We start from the raw sequence: 18753 nt of genomic DNA on the forward strand, positions 1-18753 counted from the left end.
GGGTGACAATACTTATTTGCACTCACAGTGTTCATGGTGTACAAACTGCTCTCATCACTCATTCATTCATTCATTTATTCATTCAACAAACATTCAGTCAACACCCATTATAACCATACAATGGGACACCCACAATGAATAAGACACCATCATGCCCTCAAGGAAGGTACCTTCTATGGGCATGAATATGCATGTATGCAAATGACTTAAACAACATTATAATTGCAGCCTGTGGGAGAATCTGGCTCTTTGCTTCTGTCAGCTCTGTGCTGGGCACTGGCGCTATGGAGACAAGTCTCAGGCAAACCATGTCTCCCACAGTCCAGGAACCCAGGAATCCTAAAACTCCAGCTCCACTAAAAAGACAGAAAGGATCTTACTATCCCCGTTGGACCAATGAGGAAACCATGGTCCTGAGACATGGTGAAGCGACATCCTTTTCAAATGATACTTGTGCAAAGAAATAACACCTCAAAATGAATTTTAGTCAAAGTTCTTTCTTTTTCTGAGACAGGGCCTCACTCTGTCACCTAGGGCTAGAGTGCAGTGGCGCCATCATGGCTCAATGCAGCCTTGACCTTCCAGACTCAGGTGATTCTCTTGCCTCAGCCTCCCAAGTAGCTGAGACTACAAGCGAGTGCCACCACGCTCAGCTATCTTTTTTTTTTTAATTATTATTATTTGGAGAGATGGAATCTCCTTATGTTTCCCAGGCTGGTCTCAAATTCCTGGGCTCAAGCAATCCTCCCACCTCAGCCTCCCAAAGTGCTGGGATTACAGTGCTGAGCCACTGCGCCTGGCCTAGACATAATACTTTCTGCTCAAATAAAAAAATGTGTTATTACAGCCACCAAATAGCCCCATTAATCATCTTCAGCTAGTAAATTTAAATGCAGTAAATACAAATACGTACTGAATGTCCCATTTTTATAGGACACTGAGTTACATATTCAGGGAAGATGTGAAACAGAAAAAAGAAGCATGGTCTTCACCTTTAAAGACTTCCCAATCAGCTAGAAAATCAGACATGGAGACCTTGTGTTGTGGGTTCAAAGAAGACAGTGTTTGAAACCACGAGGCCAAGGCGCTTTGATGTTTGACCTTGTCACTGATCCGCTGTGGGCCTTTGTGTAAGACCCTCCCCCTCTGGATGCCTCTTTCCCATCTGTACAATGAGAGGGTTGGACCAGAAAGCTCAGGGCATTCATAGGCGGCACACAGGCATCAAGACTGAAACCTGGGGGGCGGTGACTCCACCAGTGCTCCTTCCTGCACTGTGTGCCCTGCCGACTCTGCCTGTCCAGGTACAACTTGAGCCCCCACTGCACAGCCCCTCGTGTGCACCGCACAGGTGCCCGTCTTACCCAGCCCCGCAGCAGCTCATAGGCTGTGACGCCCAGGGACCACCAGTCGACAGGGTACGAGTATCCAGGGCCTCCGTCCATGTACACCTGGAATACTTCTGGAGCTGCCAACGAGAGGACAAAGAGAACATCATTGTGTGTCCCAGTTTATGGCCACCACCCCTTAGAGAGGGGACAAGCAGAGAAATCGAGCTTGGTTATTTTTTTTATTTTTATTTTTTGAGATAGAATTTCGCTCTGTCGCCCAGGCTGGAATGTAGTGGCGCAATCTCGGCTCCTCTGCCTCTTGAGTTCAAGCGATTCTCCTTCCTCAGCCTCCCGAGTAGCTGAGATTACAGGCACCTGCCACCATGCCTGGCTAATTCTGATATTTTTAGTAGGGATGGGGTTTCACCTTGTTGGCCAGGCTCGTCTCGAACTCTTGACCTTAGGTGATCTGCCTGCCTCAGCCTCCCAAAGTGCTGGGATTACAGGAGTGAGCCATCGCATCCGGTCAGAAATCTAGCTTTTTTGGACAGTAAAACCTGTACTTTTTTCACTATGCCATGTGGTTTTTATCCTCAGTAAGCCATGAGCTGTCTGAGAACAAGTTACAGGCATCACAGGAAGCACTGGCGTGACACTGCCGGGTGGAATGCAGATGGGATGCCCTGAGGGGGGCATGAAAGGGCTGTCCACTTGGCGAAAGGGAAGACATGCCCCTGGAGGGGCTAGATTGGTGGAGCATGTTCGCTGGGAGAACTGGTGGGGTAAACCCAGAGTGAAGAAGAGGAGGAACAGAGCCCCCAAGGGGTTGAGAACCTTGATAAATGGACACTTAGAGCTCTCTGTGCCTGGGGCCTATCTCACGGACAACTATATTTTAGCATAGGTGACGTCTAACATGAACTACCCACAATGGGTAAATCCACAAGACAGAAAGCAGATTGGAGGTTGCTAGGGGCTGTGGGTGGGGAGGGGAGGGTGGGTGCACCTCCTTCATGGGCACCGGTTTTCCTTTGGGGTTGATGAAAACAGATGGGTTGGAACTAGACAGAGGTGGTGGTCACACAACATGGTGAATGCACTAAATGCTACTGAATTGTTCACTTTCAAATAGCTAATTTCATCTTATGTGAATTTCACCTCAATAGAAAAAATACAGCGAAGGGGATGGAGGCCCAAGAGTGGTGGACCCTTATTCTTCAGGGTACTGCATTTGTCCTGGGGTCCTTGTCCCTCATCACTCTCCAAGGGGCTGAGTGGTGGGTTATCTCAGTGCCTCACCCCCGCCTCACTAAGCCAGGAGTGCATTGTAGGGTCTAATTGTCTATGTGAGCTTCCAGGAACATTTTGTGAAATGTTGATTATTTCTAGTAAATTAATTTGCAGGCATAATTCCATTTTACAGTTGTCAGAGCAGCCGAAATCTGCCTCGGGGAGCCACAACCTGTTGTGATTAAAGCTGTCTCAACTCAGTTTCTAGATGGGCATTCACTCAGCATGGAAAGAAGATCCAGGATGAGTTGACCTGGGGGCGCTGGCTGGGCAGCTTCACACATAAGTCTGACCAGCAGCCACGTTCTAGTTGCCCCCTGGCGATATTCTCCATTTGCTTCACATTTTCTAAGTGCACTTTCACCCACGGGTTCTCGTTTCCTCTTCACAACAGCCTCTGGGACATGTTTTACAGGGGAGGTTCAGAGAAGGCCAGCAGTATGAAGAGGTCACACAGCCAGGAACTGCAAAGCTGAGATGCACATTACAGGTCTGCTGAATTCCTGTTTGAAGTAAGGTTCATCTCAACATTTCATTCAGCACAAACTACATACTCAGTGCCACATGGTGGAATGGTGCACTTGGGAATTTGAGAACATGTCCCTTAGATTATTTGGTCCTTACAAAGGAACTGACATTGTGCCCTGGGAAACAGGAAGATCGCTGGTGCTGCTGGAGTTACTTGTTAGTAATAAGCTACTTACCTTCTCTTTGCCTCAGTTGTGTAGAATGTAGATAATAATAATGGTTTATTCATTGGGCTGTTGTGAGGATTAAGTAGATTAAATAAGATAATCTATACCAAGAGTTTAGCAGGATGCCTGGCCCGTAGTGAGTGCTCCATGAACACTAGGCATTACTAACAGTCAAATCACTCCAACCTCTGCTTCCTCTGCCATGCTTGGCCTCCCCATCGTCCATCAGTTACCCAAAACAGAAATCTGGGAACCCTCCTAAATGCCATCCTCCTCAGCCTCATGAATGATCAGTCTCCGAATTCTGTGTGTTTTGTATTTTCAGCATCTTTTTGTCTGCCTCTTCCTATCGGTGATAGATCATCCTGGCTCCAAAGTCAGTGATCACACTTGTTCATTAAGCATTGGATGAGTGAATATTTAATGCTTTCCTAGTACATGCTGGGCACTGAGCTGTGCTATTCCGAATCCCACCTGGATCCCACCACTGAGCCCAAAGCTGGGCTTCAGCCTACAGGGACTTCCTTCCCTGCACCAGAGCGTGTGCCTGTTCCTCTTCTCAGTCCTGAGGGCTTGAGAGAAAAGGAGTCCCGTCATGCTGGCCCAGCCCACAAGCTCCAATAGCACAGGGTGCACCCAGCAGTACAGAATGGCTGTGTGTGCCGAGGTGTTCCCCATCAATCCTTGTCATGCCTGGCAGCCCCAGGTCCATTCAGAACTCAGGGTAGAAGCAACAGCAGAATGATCCTGTCCTGGCTGTCATGACCAGTCAAGTGACAAATGTCTGCAGTCCTAGAGAGGGTGACATTCCCTCCTCCCCCATACACTTGGAGCTGATGACAGAACACAACAATATTGATGTCATAATCCCTATGCCACCAAAATGATGTCACTGGCTGCTCAGAATCCCAGCACTTAGACGTGAGAGAACTACACAGGTTTAGAGCTGGAAGGACAGGTATGAGCCACATATCTGAACAACAGCAAACGTGATTTACCAGGTGCCATGTTAAGGATTATATGTGTATTACCTCTTTAATTCCCCCAACCACCCAACAGGATAAATGCTACGATGATCTTCATTTTTCTGATGAGGAGGCAGAGGCATTTGGAGGTGTAGTGGGCCGAATCATTGCCCCCTAAAAGCTATGTTCAAGTCCCAACTCCTGGGACCTGTGAATAGGGCCATATTTGAAAATAAAGTCTTTGTAAATGTAATCAAGTATCTCAAGATAAAATCATCCTGGATTTAGATTGGGCCCTAAATCCAAAGACTGATGTCTTTATAAGAGAAAGGAAAGATCTGAGACACAGAGAAGACGGCCATGTGAAGACAAAGGCAGATTGGAGCGACGTGGCCACCAGCCAAGGAAGGCCTGGAGCTGCTGGAAGCTGAAAGAGGCAGGAAGAATCCTCCCGTGGGGTCTTCCGAGGGCACATGGCCCTGCTGGCCCCTTGATATTGGACTTTCAGTCTCCACAACTGTGGGAAAATGAACTTCTATTGTTTCAGGCCACTCAGTTCGTAGTAATTTGTTTCGCAGCCACAAGAAATGAATACAAGGGGTAAGGAACTTGCCAAGGTCACCCAGCTAGCACAGCAGAGCTGGGATTAGCATCTCTTGGTTTTCTGACTCCAGGGCCCTTTCCCCTGTACTGGGCAACTGCCAGGAGTAATTGAGTTACCCGGGGATTAGTGCCCTGGTGCACCCTTCCACCCTCCTTCCTTCCCTCCCAGGGCCTGGTGCTCAGCCCAGTATACAGAAGGCACTTAATAAATGTGCGGACTGGCTCTTTCACCCTGATGCCACAGGGCTTGTCTGGCTCACTGATGTCTGCATCAGAGGTGGAAACAGCTCATAGCATCTCGAGATGTCAACATCGTAGGGCTGAAGGGTCCCTTGAAACTCATCGTGTTCTCCACACCTCCTTGTTAGAATTGGACATTGGGCCTGAGGAGGAAGAGTGGCTTGCCTCAACCGCCCAGTAGTACCACTGAGGTCAAGTCTAGAAATCTTGGTCCTGACTCCTAGGTTCAGGGAATTCCCATGACTGTCACAGTGATATTCGGCTGCCAATTCTGCATGATTCTACCTCCTAATAACGTGTGTACCCTCCCCTCCTCACCTTTGCTCACATACTGCTCATGTTCTGATGCTCGTTTTCCCTTCTAGTCCCGTAGCAGCAGCATAGCTTCCCAGCTGGGCCTCTGGACCCTGAGACTCCTCCAATCTGTCCTTCTCACTGCTGACCAGGGAGTCAGTTTTCTGACATGCCACAGATGATGGTATTTCCCTGCTAAAAGATCTTCCCATCACGGTGGCTGTTTCATAAACTGTGTTCCTTGCAATGCCACTGGCTCCATGTCCTTCCAGCTCTAAACCTGTGTAGTTCTCTCGCATCTAAGTGCTGGGATTCTGAGCAGCCAATGACATCATTTTGGTGGCATAGGGATTATGACATCAATATTGCTGTGTTCTATCATCATCCTCAGAGCCTTTCGTGTGCTGATGTGCTTTGGTGATGTTCACAGGGGTCCAACTCAGTAGCAGGCATGGCTTGGAAATGTATTTGACTTTATCCTGGAATCTTTCCTATTTTTAATTTTTGGTGGAACACAAGGTACTAGGGCTGGGGACCAGTCTGGCTCAGAGGGCAGTTCAAATCCATGGCCCAGCACTGAGGCCCCAAGCTGTCTTGTGCTGCCCCGCTTGCCTATGGCCACCCTGGCTCCATGCTGCATGCTGTTCCTGGAACACCCTGTCTCTGTCTCTGTTCCTGACACTCTTTCCCAACTCACAGAAGGTGCAGCCCTAGGGTTTCGTCCTCCAGGAACCTACCATGTGCCAGACAAGGCTCTTCACAGGTACAGTGGACTCCTCAGAATAGGTCTCTGCTATTACCACTTCCTTACCGTCTCCCTCCCGCCCAGGCTGGACAGGGGCTTCCTCATTTCCCCCATGCTCTTCATCTCCTCATGCATTTTTGCTTAGTTGTCTCCCTTTTCTCTTGACTCCAAGCTCCTTGAGGGCAGAGACTGTCATGTTCTCTCTGGTGCCTCATCCCCTGCCTGGTACCAAGAGGATACGCAGGAAGAATTTGTTAACTGACTAAATAAATAAATGGTCATAATAAAAATAGCAAACACTTCTATTGCCCTTGTTGTGTGCCAAGCACTGTCTAAGCTCTTTACATCCTGCTAATTAAAACAGTTAATCTTTAAGGAGCATCTGCTCTGTGCAAAGTCTTGTTTTAAGAGTACTGATTCATCTTCATAACATGGGCTTTGAGCTAGCTGCTCAGGATTCTTGCAGAGGAAGGAGCCAGTTGCTCTGGGATGACACAGAAAAGGCTGGGACTGAGGACCCCCTGGGGCACGTGTGTGATAAAGACAGCTCTAGGGGCAGCCCTGGCTTACCAGGGCAGCAAACAACAGATCAAGCAGATAATCGTGGTAGGCTGTGGCCATGCCCAGAAAGGTAGTCCAGGGTCCAAAGCTTAGTTACACCTGCTTAGATTATAAATGAATAAAATTCCCCAAGGCCTTCCATGAAACAACAACAACAACTAAAGCTTCTTCCAATGTTTTGGTAAGGGGAATGGCCAACCCTGAATCTATTTATCAGCCATTGGAAATGCCAACTGTAACTGCCATCATGTCCACAGCATTCGTGCAGGGCTTTGTGGGGAACAGATGCCTCCACATGTCAGTCTTCCCATCCTTGAAGCACCATAGGCCATGGATGAAGAAGCTGAGGCCCACAGAGATTAGGGGGTATGTTCAGGGCCATGGAGATAATGAGTGAAGGAGCCCAGACCGGAATGTCAGTCTTGTAACTTTAAGGCCAGGGCTCAATACAGCTGTTCCGCTATTGTTATGAATAGTGGCTTTATTGACAATGCCAATAGTTGCAATATTAATGTGGCCATTTATTGAGCCTACTATGTGCCAGAAGCTCTTCTTAATTCTTTACATATGCTATTCATGTCTTGGAAAAGCTAACGTTTAGAGAGCACTTCTAGATGCTAGGGACTGTGCTCAGTGTCTGTGTGTTATCTCATGAGGGTCTATGTGTTATCTCGCGAGTGTCTATGTGTTATCTCACAAGGACCTTGTCAGGTGGGTACTACCTCCATTTCAGGAAACAAAGGCTTGGAGAGAGTAGGTACTACATCTGAGATGACACAGCTACTAAGGCTTATTTGAACCCAGTTCCACTCCCCAAGATCAACCAGAATGATGACAACCTAGTTCTGTCTCCTTCAAAGGCCATACATTTTCCAGCAATTATGCCATCTTTATAAACATGCTGAATATAAAAATCATATATCATATATATATATATACATGCACACATACAGCATATACTCTCTATGTTTTATATTCCAAAATTTCCTGATGTTCATAAATATTCTTAGTTTTGGTTGCAACTGAATTAGTCATCTATTAGTTTTGGTTCCAACTGAATTAGTAGATAAAAGAAGGATAATAAATGTGGTTTTACTATTAATAAAAATGATTTAAAATCCTCTTGAAACTGGATCTTGATTCACATTCCCTGACAGTGCCTGCTTTCTTGCCCATTGTCTTTCACTGCATGGGGTGCATGGTGCATGCTCTATGGATTCTTGTGAGTCCAAAATACACTGGGCGGACACTGGGCACCGGGGAACTCTGGCTGCCCTGCAATGGCCTGGAAAGATCAGCCTCACCTCCTGCTAACCATCTCTACCAATGGTTGAGCAATTCTGCCAATGAAAGTTTGAAATGAAAAGTGAGTTTTGATGCCAAGGAGCATTAGGGCATCATATAATGGGCCTTCCAGAAAAGCAGGAACATGGGGCGTGAAATGAGAGATCGCCTTTCTTTCCCTCAGAAATGTAGATGTGCGTGTGGTGGGATTTGCCCCCTCACTAACCACACAGAGTTTACTTCCTCATTAGACTAAAAATATGAAAAGCATACAATCACCTCCTAAAGTATAATTATTAGCCTGCTGCAGTGAGCTCTATGAATATTGCTGAAGGTTTTGATATTTGCGGTGGAGTGTGAAATGCTATTCAACATCTAGCTTGCGAGCTGACAGCCTTCCAGGATCTGTTTCCACAGGTGTTTGCTCTCTTCTTGACTGGGAAAAGAATTACTAAATTTTGGCCTAGAGGGGGCCTTCAAGGTAATTTCCTTCCTCTCTTAAATGTTATAGACAAGGAGGCCAAGTCCGAATGGAGGAGTTAAATGACTTCTGGCCCAGCTGGGACTAGAACCCAAGTCTCCTACCCACTGATACTTTCTTCAAGGCAAGACCATGTCTCTAGCTTGCACATCCTGGCTGGCAGGATGGCCAGATCTGGGTAGCTAACACTCACTGGACACTTACACCTACAGGTCCCAAGGGTATAACTCAACCTGTCTGAAGCAAGCTTTCAAACTGCCCCTTCTCCTGGGTTCTCATTCTCAGTCACAGGGGTCTTTTCAGCAGCACAGTCAGAAACCTGGGAGTCAACTTCGACTCTAGGACTCTTTCAGCCTTTGTATTTGATCATTCGATTGGTCACCAAGACTTATTTTCCCTTCCAGAAACTTCCTCTCTATCCTCTACTCTGGTCCTTTTTCATCTCTGTCTGGTCTCATCGTTGCTCCCTCAACCACTTGCCTGTCTCCAGCCTGGGGCTCTTCAATCCCAACTCCAACTGCCCCTGAGAGACTTGTAAGTAGTAGAATCAGTGAAACAGAGGGGTTACAAAAGTGGTAATTACTCAGGCCTGCAACTGAACCTCAGCTCCCATGCTTACTGGCACAATGACCTTGGGTAAACTGCTTAATCTCTTATATGTACCACAGTTTACTCATCTGTAAGAAGGAATAACAATGTCTGCTACAAAATCTTATTGTGAAGAGAAAACGGCTATGTATATCTTGATTAAGCACATAGTAAGTGCTCAATAAACTGTATCTAGTATTATTGTTGTTATTATTCACATGTTCAAACTACTTGCTCAAAATCATTCCAAGTTTCCTATTTACTATGAATAAAGTTCAAGCTTTTTAGCAGGAAAACTTCCTAAAAACAGGCCCCAGGAACCATCATATTTGGCCACTATTCTTATTACACCCATTGTACCAGCTTCAAAGAATAGGATATACTATATTTTGAATCATCAATGACTTTACCCTGCTTTTCATACTCATGAACTCCTATTCATACTTCAAGACTCAGACCACATTTCACTATGGAATGTTCATCAAGTTCCTTGCTATTCCTGTTTCCCATCTTACCCTCTCTCCTGGCAAACTACTAATACATCAATCTACGGTCTAGATTCTTACTAAACCTTTGCTAGTTCCTTATCATGCTATATTTTAATTAATAGTTACATGTCCATCTCCCCCACTGGGTAGCTCTCTGAAGGCAGAAACATGACTAAGTCAGCTCCAGATTCAAAGGGATTAGCATGTAGCTGATCTAGAAGTAGATGCTTAATGCATCATAGTGGCAAAGAACTTAAGTCACAGAATTCCGGCTTTGAATCTCAATGGCTACCTTTGCTGGCTGTTTGTCACTGGGCAAGCATTTAACTTTGAGTTTCAGATTCCATGGACTAATACTAGCCCTTACCCCATAATGAGACAACTTATGTGACGCATTTACTTCAGAGATTGACACAAAGTAAGTTCTTAACAGATGTGAACTAGTTTTTGTTATAGTAATTCATTATTACTGAATGGACAATGAAATGAATGCATAAATGGAAGCCCAACTCATCAAGGTAATGATTCAAGAGCGCTGTCATAATTCATTGCATTAAAGTGTGCCGAGAAGCTGTGGAAAGAAGAGATAAGTAGCATGCCTGGCCTCTCTCTTAATCCTTTGGGGGGTAATTTATATTTCTTTGGCTCTTGGCTAGTCAAATGAACTCAGGTGTCACATGCTTACATATTAATTTGAGATAACATGAAACCACTGCATCAGTCTGATAATTTCTCTTTTTGGGAAGATGCATTGCTAGCAACAGAAAACTCATTTCACTCAAGTATGCAAGAAACTGTTCAGCTGTTGACCATTAGTATTTCACAGTTATGCACAGGAAGAAGAGGAAAGAACATTTAATTGGCTAATGGGTAAATAGGTAAGCTCTGATAAAGGGCGGAAATAAATGATGCACCAGTATCAGAAAGTTACTTCATGTTAAATGTGCCCGATTCAACCACTAAATTAAAAAAAAAAAAGACTTTTGGAAGTTTTCATGGAGAAATGATGTTCTAACTGAAAGCACAGAATTAAAATCAGTGTATTTTACAGTCAATATGTGAAACTTGAGATGAACTTCTAAATAGCATATGAGATGACAGAAAAGTTAAGTTTATCTAGTACCACTCTCTTAAAGGATTCCAAATTCTCTATTTACCCAAGACAATTAATGTTCTTTAAAATTTTCCATTGAACTTGCTATAAAAAACCAAAAGCTATAATGTAGCACACAGGTAATACATGATCTGGCCCTACACACTTCTCAAGGGTTATCTTTCTTGCTGACTTTGCTCAGGTCACACTAGTTTTCTTTTGGTTCCATGGGCCAAGCTTCTTTTGCCTCAGGGCCTTAGCAAATGCAGTTTCATTTCCCTGCCATGATCCTGGGATCAGACCATTGGTGGTTTCCTATTGCTGGGAGAAAGATAGGTTCAATCTGAAATACCCCTAAGATCCACAAGACCCATTGACACAGAGCCTACCTAAGACAGGCTGAACCAAAGCAGCAGATAACATTTACTCTCCCCACCCTCTGCCACATCAGCAAGTGTCAAGGAACTAGAAACAGAAGCTTATTGCTAGAGAACAGGAGCACAGAGAGAGACCCTATTTAAGGCACAGATTCACAGAGAAACCCTAAGTCAAAGGTGGAACAGGAACATTGAGGAAAACACTTTGGTAACCACACTAAAACCCAACTCTAAAGCTGGTATTTTGAAAATAACCACAGAACAACAAAACTCAAGTCAAGCTCAACTCCTAATTAGATTGACTCAATGCTACCTCCTCCTCCAAAGAAAACTAAATGCGTAGTAGTAAAAGAAACATGTCCATTTCCAGGCATAAACATTTTCCTTTACATCATGCAAAGATTTTAATAAAAAATTATCAGACACAGGACAAAAAAACAAAAACTCACTGTGAAGAGACAAAGAAATTAACAGAATCATACTCAGATATGAACTAGATGTTAGACCTAACAAACAAGGAATTTAAAACATTTCAAAGGCTCTAGTGGAAAGGTGGACAGCATGCATTAACAGACGAGGATTTCAACAGAAAGATAGAAACTATAAAAGCAGATGGAAATGCTAAAAACAAACAAATGCCAAAACATAGTGCCAGAGATAAAGAATGCTTCCAATAGGTTTATCAATAGACTTGAAGATAGGTAAAAAAAAATTGCCTGAAGTGAAACACTAAGAGACAACAGTGTGGTGGGGGATGGGGAGAAGAGGGCATGCAAATATTGTGAGGGAAAATATCAAACATCTCACTTCGGGTTTTGAAATCCCAGAAGCAGAGTAGAGAGAGAATGGGTCAAAAATATATATATTTGCAGAGATAATGACCAAGAATTTTCTAAATATGATGAGTAATCAAACCACATATCCGAAAAGCTCAGAAAACACCAACCAGAGTAAACATAAAAAAAAAAATCCAATAGGCCTTGGTACATCATATCTAAAACCAAAGAGAGGGAGAAAATCTTGGAGTCAGCTAAAGGAAAAAAGCATATTACCTACAGAGGAACAGGGATAGAAATTACAGCAGATTTGTTGTCAGGAATACTACAAATCAGAAGCAATGGAGTGGCAATATTTAAGTGACTAAGAAAAAAAAAAAAAAACACCCTCTTAACCCAGAGTTCTGTATCCAGTTAAAATATCTTGTAATAATATAAGGAAATAAAGATTCTTTTCCTTATATAAGCAAACCAAAAAAAGAAAGAATTCATTACTAGTAGATTTTAATACTCAGAATTGTTAAAGGAAGTCCTCCAGGTAGAATGAATATAATAACAGCTAGAAAATTGAAGCTACACAAAGAAAGAATATGAAAATAGCAAAAAGAAGGTAAATGCAAAGTTTTTTTTTATTTTTAACCACTACAAAATATATTTGACTATTTGAAGCAAAAATAAATTCAATGACTTATAATATTTATAGTAAAAAGAGATGAATAGAATGAATTTGGGTGTAAGATTACACATGCTGTAACAGATTTAAGGTATTTTCTGATCAACTGAAGATGTATATTGTTTTTTAAAGAGGTATAAAAACTAAGCCAATGGAGAAGTTAAAGTGGAATCATAAGTAAGGATCAACTAATCCAAAATAAGGAAGAAAAAGAGGAACAAAGACCAAATGAAACAAATACAAGAAAAGGCAAGATGATAGATTTAAATAAAATTATCTCAATAATTATATTAAATATAAGTGGTCTAAATATCAATGAAAAGACAGATACTGTTAGACTAGATTTAAAAGACTGCCTACAAGAAATGTACTTTAAAAATAAAGACAAAGAGATAGGTTAGAAATAAAAGGATACAAAAAGATATTATCAGCAATGTACTAGAGTAGGGTTATACTGGCTCACAAGAGCATACTGTTAGCATCTCTTCCCAATTCTGTGTTTGATGATGTCTCATTGCTAACTTGAAATCAGTCATGGTGGAGTCCTTATATCATGGAAATCAAAATCTATAAATTAGGGGGATTTGTTTCTTCTTTACCAGAGAACTAGCTGTTAGACATTTACCAGCACACCACTGGATATGTCGTGTAAACACTAACCAAAGGAAAGCTGAAGTGGCTGTATTAATATCAGGCAAAGCACACTTTAGAACAAGGAATAAGAAGGACATTATATAATGATAAATGGGGCAATTTATCAAGAAGACGTAATGATCCTAAATGAAAAGCAAGGAAAAACAGAAATTTACAATCATAGCTGGGAATTCCAACACTCATATCTTAGTAATCGATATAAGAAGTAGACAAAAAATCAACAAAAACATATACAAAACCTGAGCAATGTTATCAAACAACTTGACCTAATTGACATTTATAGAACACAGGAACAAAGAAGACAATACATATTTTTGCAAGTTTGCATGTAATATTAACCAAGATAGATCATATCTAGACCATAAAATAAACCACCAGTTTTTAGAAAAGAAATCATACAAAATATTTTCTCTGATCATGACAGAATTAAACTGAACATCAATGAAAGATATATTAAAAATTCCCAAATATTGTTAGAAAAATGTTTTTTTTTGTTTGTTTGTTTTGCTTTTTTTAGACGGAGTCTCACTCTGTTGCCCAGGCTAGAGTGCAGTGGCGCTATCTCTGCTCACTGCAAGCTCCACCTCCCGGGTTCACGCCATTCTCCTGCCTCAGCCTCCCGAGTAGCTGGGACTACAGGCACCCGCCACCACACCTGGCTAATTTTTTGTATTTTTTAGTAGAGACGGGGTTTCATCGTGTTAGCCAGGATCATCTCGATCTCCTGACCTTATGATCCGCCCGCCTCGGCCTCCCAAACTGCTGGGATTACAGGCGTGAGCCACCACATCTGGCCTAGAAATGTTTTTAACTGAATGAAATTAAAAGCACAATATATATAAATTTGTGGGATACAACTGAAGCTGGACTTAAAACAAAAGTTATAGCATTAAATGCTTATAGTGGAAAATAAGACAAGTCTCAAATAAATTATCTAAACTTCCACCTTAAGAGACTAGAATAAGAAGAATAAATTAAATTCAAAGTAAGCAGAGAGAAGGAAGGCATAGAGATAAGATAGAAGAAATCAGCAAAATAAAAAATAGAAAAATAATAGAGAAAATCAATAAAGCAAAAACTGGTTCTTTAAAAAGATCAATACATTTGATAAACCTGTACTCTGAATGACCAGGAAAACCAGAGAGAAAACATCAATTACCGATTCAGGACTGAAAGAGGGGACATCACTACAGAATTTACACTCATTAAAAGGATAATAAGGGGATATTACACATAACTGTATGCCCTAACATTTGAAAAGTTAGATGAACTAGCGAAATTCCTTGAAAGACATAAACTACCAAATCTTATTTAAATTTACTTAGTTCTTGAAGAAATAAACAGAACAGTCCTATGTCTATTAAAGAAATTGAATCCATAGTGAAAAACTTTCCTTCAAAGAAAACTCCAGGCCCAAATCTCTTCACTGCATAATTCTACAAAATATGTGTAGAAATAATACCAATCTTCGGCATATTTTTTTTAGAAAATAGAAGGGGAGGAAACACTTCCCAACTACGCTGCCAGCATTACTCTAATACCAAAGCACACCAAGTTGTTACAAGAAAATAGAACTACAGACAAAAATTCCTCAAGAACCTAGATGTAAATATTATGAATAAGATATTAGTACACTGATTCAAGGATTATATGTAAAAGATACTACGTTATGATCAAACAGGGTTTCTTCTGGGAAGGTAAGGCTGCTTCAACATTTCAAAGTCAGTCAGCAGTATTTCAACAGACTATAGAAGAGAAACCACAGGATTATCTCGACGGATTTAGAAACACTATGTGACCAAATTCAACATGCATTTACGATTTTAAAAAACTGAATAAATTGGAAGTAGAAGGGAACTTCTTCACCTTATAAAGAACTGCAAAAACCTTATAGTTGACACAAAATGAAACAAAATAATTCAGTAAAAGTTTTTTTCTTTTCCTTTTTTTTTTGTTTAGATGGAGTCTCGCCCTGTTGCCCAGGCTGGAGTGCAGTGGTGTGATCTTGGCTCACTGCAACCTCTGCCTCCTGGGCTTCAGACTCCTGAGTAAGTGGGATTACAGGTGCACGCCACCACACCCAGTTAATTTTTTGTATTTTTGAGTAGAGACAGGATTTCTCCATGTTGGCCAGGCTGGTCTCGAAATCCTGGTCTCAAGTGACCTACCTGACTCAGCCTCCCTAAGTGCTGAGATTACAGGCATGAGCCACCACACCTGGCCAAAATAATCCAATAAATTAACGGGCAAATGATTTGAACATATATTCCACACAGAAAATATATGGATGGCAAATAGGCAAGCGAAAAGATGCTCAACACCATTGGTTACCAGGGATTTGCAAACTGAAATCACGACTGACCTATTAGAATGCCTAATGACCTCAACGGTGGGACAATACCAAGTCCTGGCGAGGACACAGAACAACTGGGTCTCTCATTCGCTGCTTGTGGGAATGTAAAGTGGTCCAGCCATTCTAGAAACCAATTTGGCAGTTTCTTACCAAATGATCCAGCAATCTCACTTCTAGGTAATTATTCCAGAGAAATGGAAATTTAAGCTCATATAAAACCTGTATGCAAATGTCCAGAATGGCTTTATTCATAAATATGTAAAACTGTAAACAACTCAGGTGCCCTCAACTGATGAACAGATAAACACGTGTATGTATATCCAGCAATAGGAAGGGACTACTGATACACACGCCATGAGTAAATCTCAAATATATCATTCTAAGTGAAAAAGCCACATTCAAAAGGCTGTATACAATATGATCTCATGTATGTGACTTTCTGAAATAGGCAGAATCATAGGGGTAGAAAATCAACTGCTGGTTGCCAGGGACTGGGAATGAGGAACTTTTGCAGGGGTGATGGAACCCATCTATATCTTTATAGTGGTGGTGTTTATCTATGACTGTATGTGTTTGTCTGAATTCAGAGAGCTATACACTAAAAGAGTACATTTTATTGCATGAAAATTATTCCTCAAAATTAAGCATCTCAAACTCCATATTTATCAGTTTGGTGATTTTTAAACTGACCGTCTCCCTCACAAACAGCCAAACCAATGAGGGTAGGAATACTTATGTTTTATTCACACATGTGTTTTCAGTCCATAGAACACTGCCTAGCATGTAGAAGGTGCTCAGCAAATCTCTGTTGAACGAATGAATGAATGAATGGTTCTCAGGAAAGATAATGGACATTGGAGCCTCACTGACCTAAGGCCAAATGCCAGCTTTGCCACTTTCTCTGGGAAGCAAACTTCACTTTCCCTGGCCTCAATAACATCTACAAGGAGAGCACAGCACTGCCATGGTGGCCCCACTGTCACAGGATCCTTGGGGTGTTGCTTCACCAGCCGGAAATTTCTGTGGCTGGTGGCACCTTCACCTGCATTTTGCTTGGGCCTGAATGGCTCATTCTTCTCACTTGGCCTGGCAGGCTGCACTCAGCTTGTGCTACTGGTCCAGATCTCAAGCCTGCCAAGGGCAAGCCAGGCACAGAGCCATGAGGGTTGTGTGTGTGAGCGAGCGAGCATGGGGTCCGGCCACTGCACACAGCTAGGCATGCTGGCTGTGGCGGGGTGAACAGCTCTAGGCACTGGCATGAACACCGGCTCCCTGCCAGGCTGCGTCTGGACCAGGCATACCGCAAGTGGCTTCCACTGTGGGCACTGGGGAACTTGGTGGTGCCCAGAAGCTTGGAGATGCCAGGAACTGCAGAGCCCCAAAGAGGGCATCACAGCCCTGGCTTGGGGAGCTCCTAAGTCTGGGCTCCCTGTAGCGCTACAGCTCTTCTCTCCTTCTCCCTTCTCTCCTTCTTGTGTTCACAACGTGGTGAGCAGGGGGGCATATTTCAGCCCTGTTTGTGTTACAGCTCTTTCACTCCCACCATTCGGCAGGTCCCGAGTTCTTGTCCTGTGTCCAGGAAGAATGAGGTACATGGACAACTGGAGGGTAAGCAATGCAAAGAGGTGCTTTATTGAGCTACAGTACAGCTCTCAAGAGACCTGAAGTGGGTAGCTCCTTTCCACAGGCAGATTGTGCAGATGTCTGTTCAGCTCTCAGCTGGGAGGAGACCTACAGCGGGTAGCTCCTCTCCGCAGGCAGGTTGTCCCAACATCTGCCCCAGTCTGGCTCAGTTTGGGGTTTTTATGGGCTTCAGAAGGGAGGAAGTATGTGCTGATTAGTCCCATGGGTGGCCACGGGTGGGCCTGGAAAAAGCATCACAAGTTCTCACTCCAGTCAGTGGAACTGGTGACCCAGCCCCCAGGCTTCAGATCATCCCTGGCTTGAAAGTGGGGCTTCATGGGGACCCACTCATTTCCACCTAGTAGCCTGTCTGCCTCCTGCCACTGTTCATGGTGGCCAGGCTGTTTGTGCTGATGGGCTCCTGCAGGCCAGTTCTGAGCTACCCTCAGCACCCCTTCAGCCTCTCTCTCATGCTTGTTGGTGCCCAATGTCCAAAGGGGGCCAAGGTAGCAGGGGGCTGGCATGTCAGTGCTGCCCTGAGCATGTGCATACCTGGCTGGTATGTACCCAGGATTGGCCACAACCCCACTCTGAAATCCGAGTGGGTACCAGGAGCAGGGAGAGTCCAGGCAGCAGGAACAGGTGCCCCTTAGCCTACGGGGGGAATGGGGTTTCCCTGAGAGCACAGGGATGCCCAGGTCTGCAGCTGCAGCTGAGTAGCTACAGCTGCACCCAGGAGGGCAGGGATCCCGCCTCTCCAACTCAGAATGGGGTGGCGGGGCTTCCACCTGTTCCTGGCTCCTGTTGGCTCTGTGGAGCATGGAGCCCTGGCTGCGCCTCCTGCACTGCAGACAGGCCTCTGCTTCCATCACCACCACCATCCCTCTGGGCTCACTGCAGTGTCCTGGGGGAAGGGAACTGACATTTGGGGAGCGCTGACAATGCAACAGCCCCATCATCTCCCTAGTGCACCCACCATCCCCTGGCCAACCCAGCCCCTGCAGTGAACTGGGATTTGGTTAGTCTGTTTCTGCAACTAGAGTGTGAGCTCCGTAAGGCAGGGGAATGTTGGATTTGGCTCTGTGTTCCCAGTATTTAGCATACACTAAATAATTATCAAACTATTAGCAATCAGAACAACAACAACATTAATATTGGCTACTGGTTGTGAGTAGTTACCTTTCATCAGGCATTATGCTATATGCCTTCTATAATTAATGTCAATAAATCCTCAAAGCAACCTCCTGAGACTGACTGCATAAGCCATTAATCCCATTTCTCAGACGAGGATTCTGAGAGGTCCTGTGGTTCGGCGGCCAACATTTCCTGAGTGTTCATCATGGTAAGTGCTTTATGTGCACTATGTCTGGTAATGAGAATCACCCAGGTTCACTCAGCCACTGAGTGGAAGACACCCAACTGCCCCATGCTGAAGCCCACACTTTACCTGGACCCATCCCCCTTGAGCCTGACCCCTAATGCTTTCCTGTTACTCATCTGTTTCTCCAAGGTCACCACCCTTGAGGCCCTAATCCTATGAGTCTGATCGTAGCGGTCTCCAGCATTGAACCTTCCACTGGTTCCCTGGGCTCTTACCACAGCATTCAAGACTCCTGTGCTTTGCCCTGTCTCCTCTCTC

At 43.7% G+C, this 18753-nt stretch overlaps 1 protein-coding gene across 5 annotated transcripts in view; it reads right to left on the minus strand.

The window, feature by feature from the left end:
- STK32B (serine/threonine kinase 32B) overlaps positions 1–18753 on the minus strand; it is a 443733-nt gene that overhangs the window by 48545 nt on the left and 376435 nt on the right. For all 5 annotated transcript variants that reach the window (XM_054484777.2, XM_054484778.2, XM_063663496.1 and 2 more), the window contains one exon: positions 1365–1468. In XM_054484777.2, coding sequence (XP_054340752.1) covers positions 1365–1468 — 104 coding nt within the window. The remainder of the gene's footprint in view (positions 1–1364; positions 1469–18753) is intronic.

Source organism: Pongo pygmaeus, chromosome 3, assembly GCF_028885625.2.
Source record: "Pongo pygmaeus isolate AG05252 chromosome 3, NHGRI_mPonPyg2-v2.0_pri, whole genome shotgun sequence".
Taxonomy (NCBI): domain Eukaryota; kingdom Metazoa; phylum Chordata; class Mammalia; order Primates; family Hominidae; genus Pongo; species Pongo pygmaeus.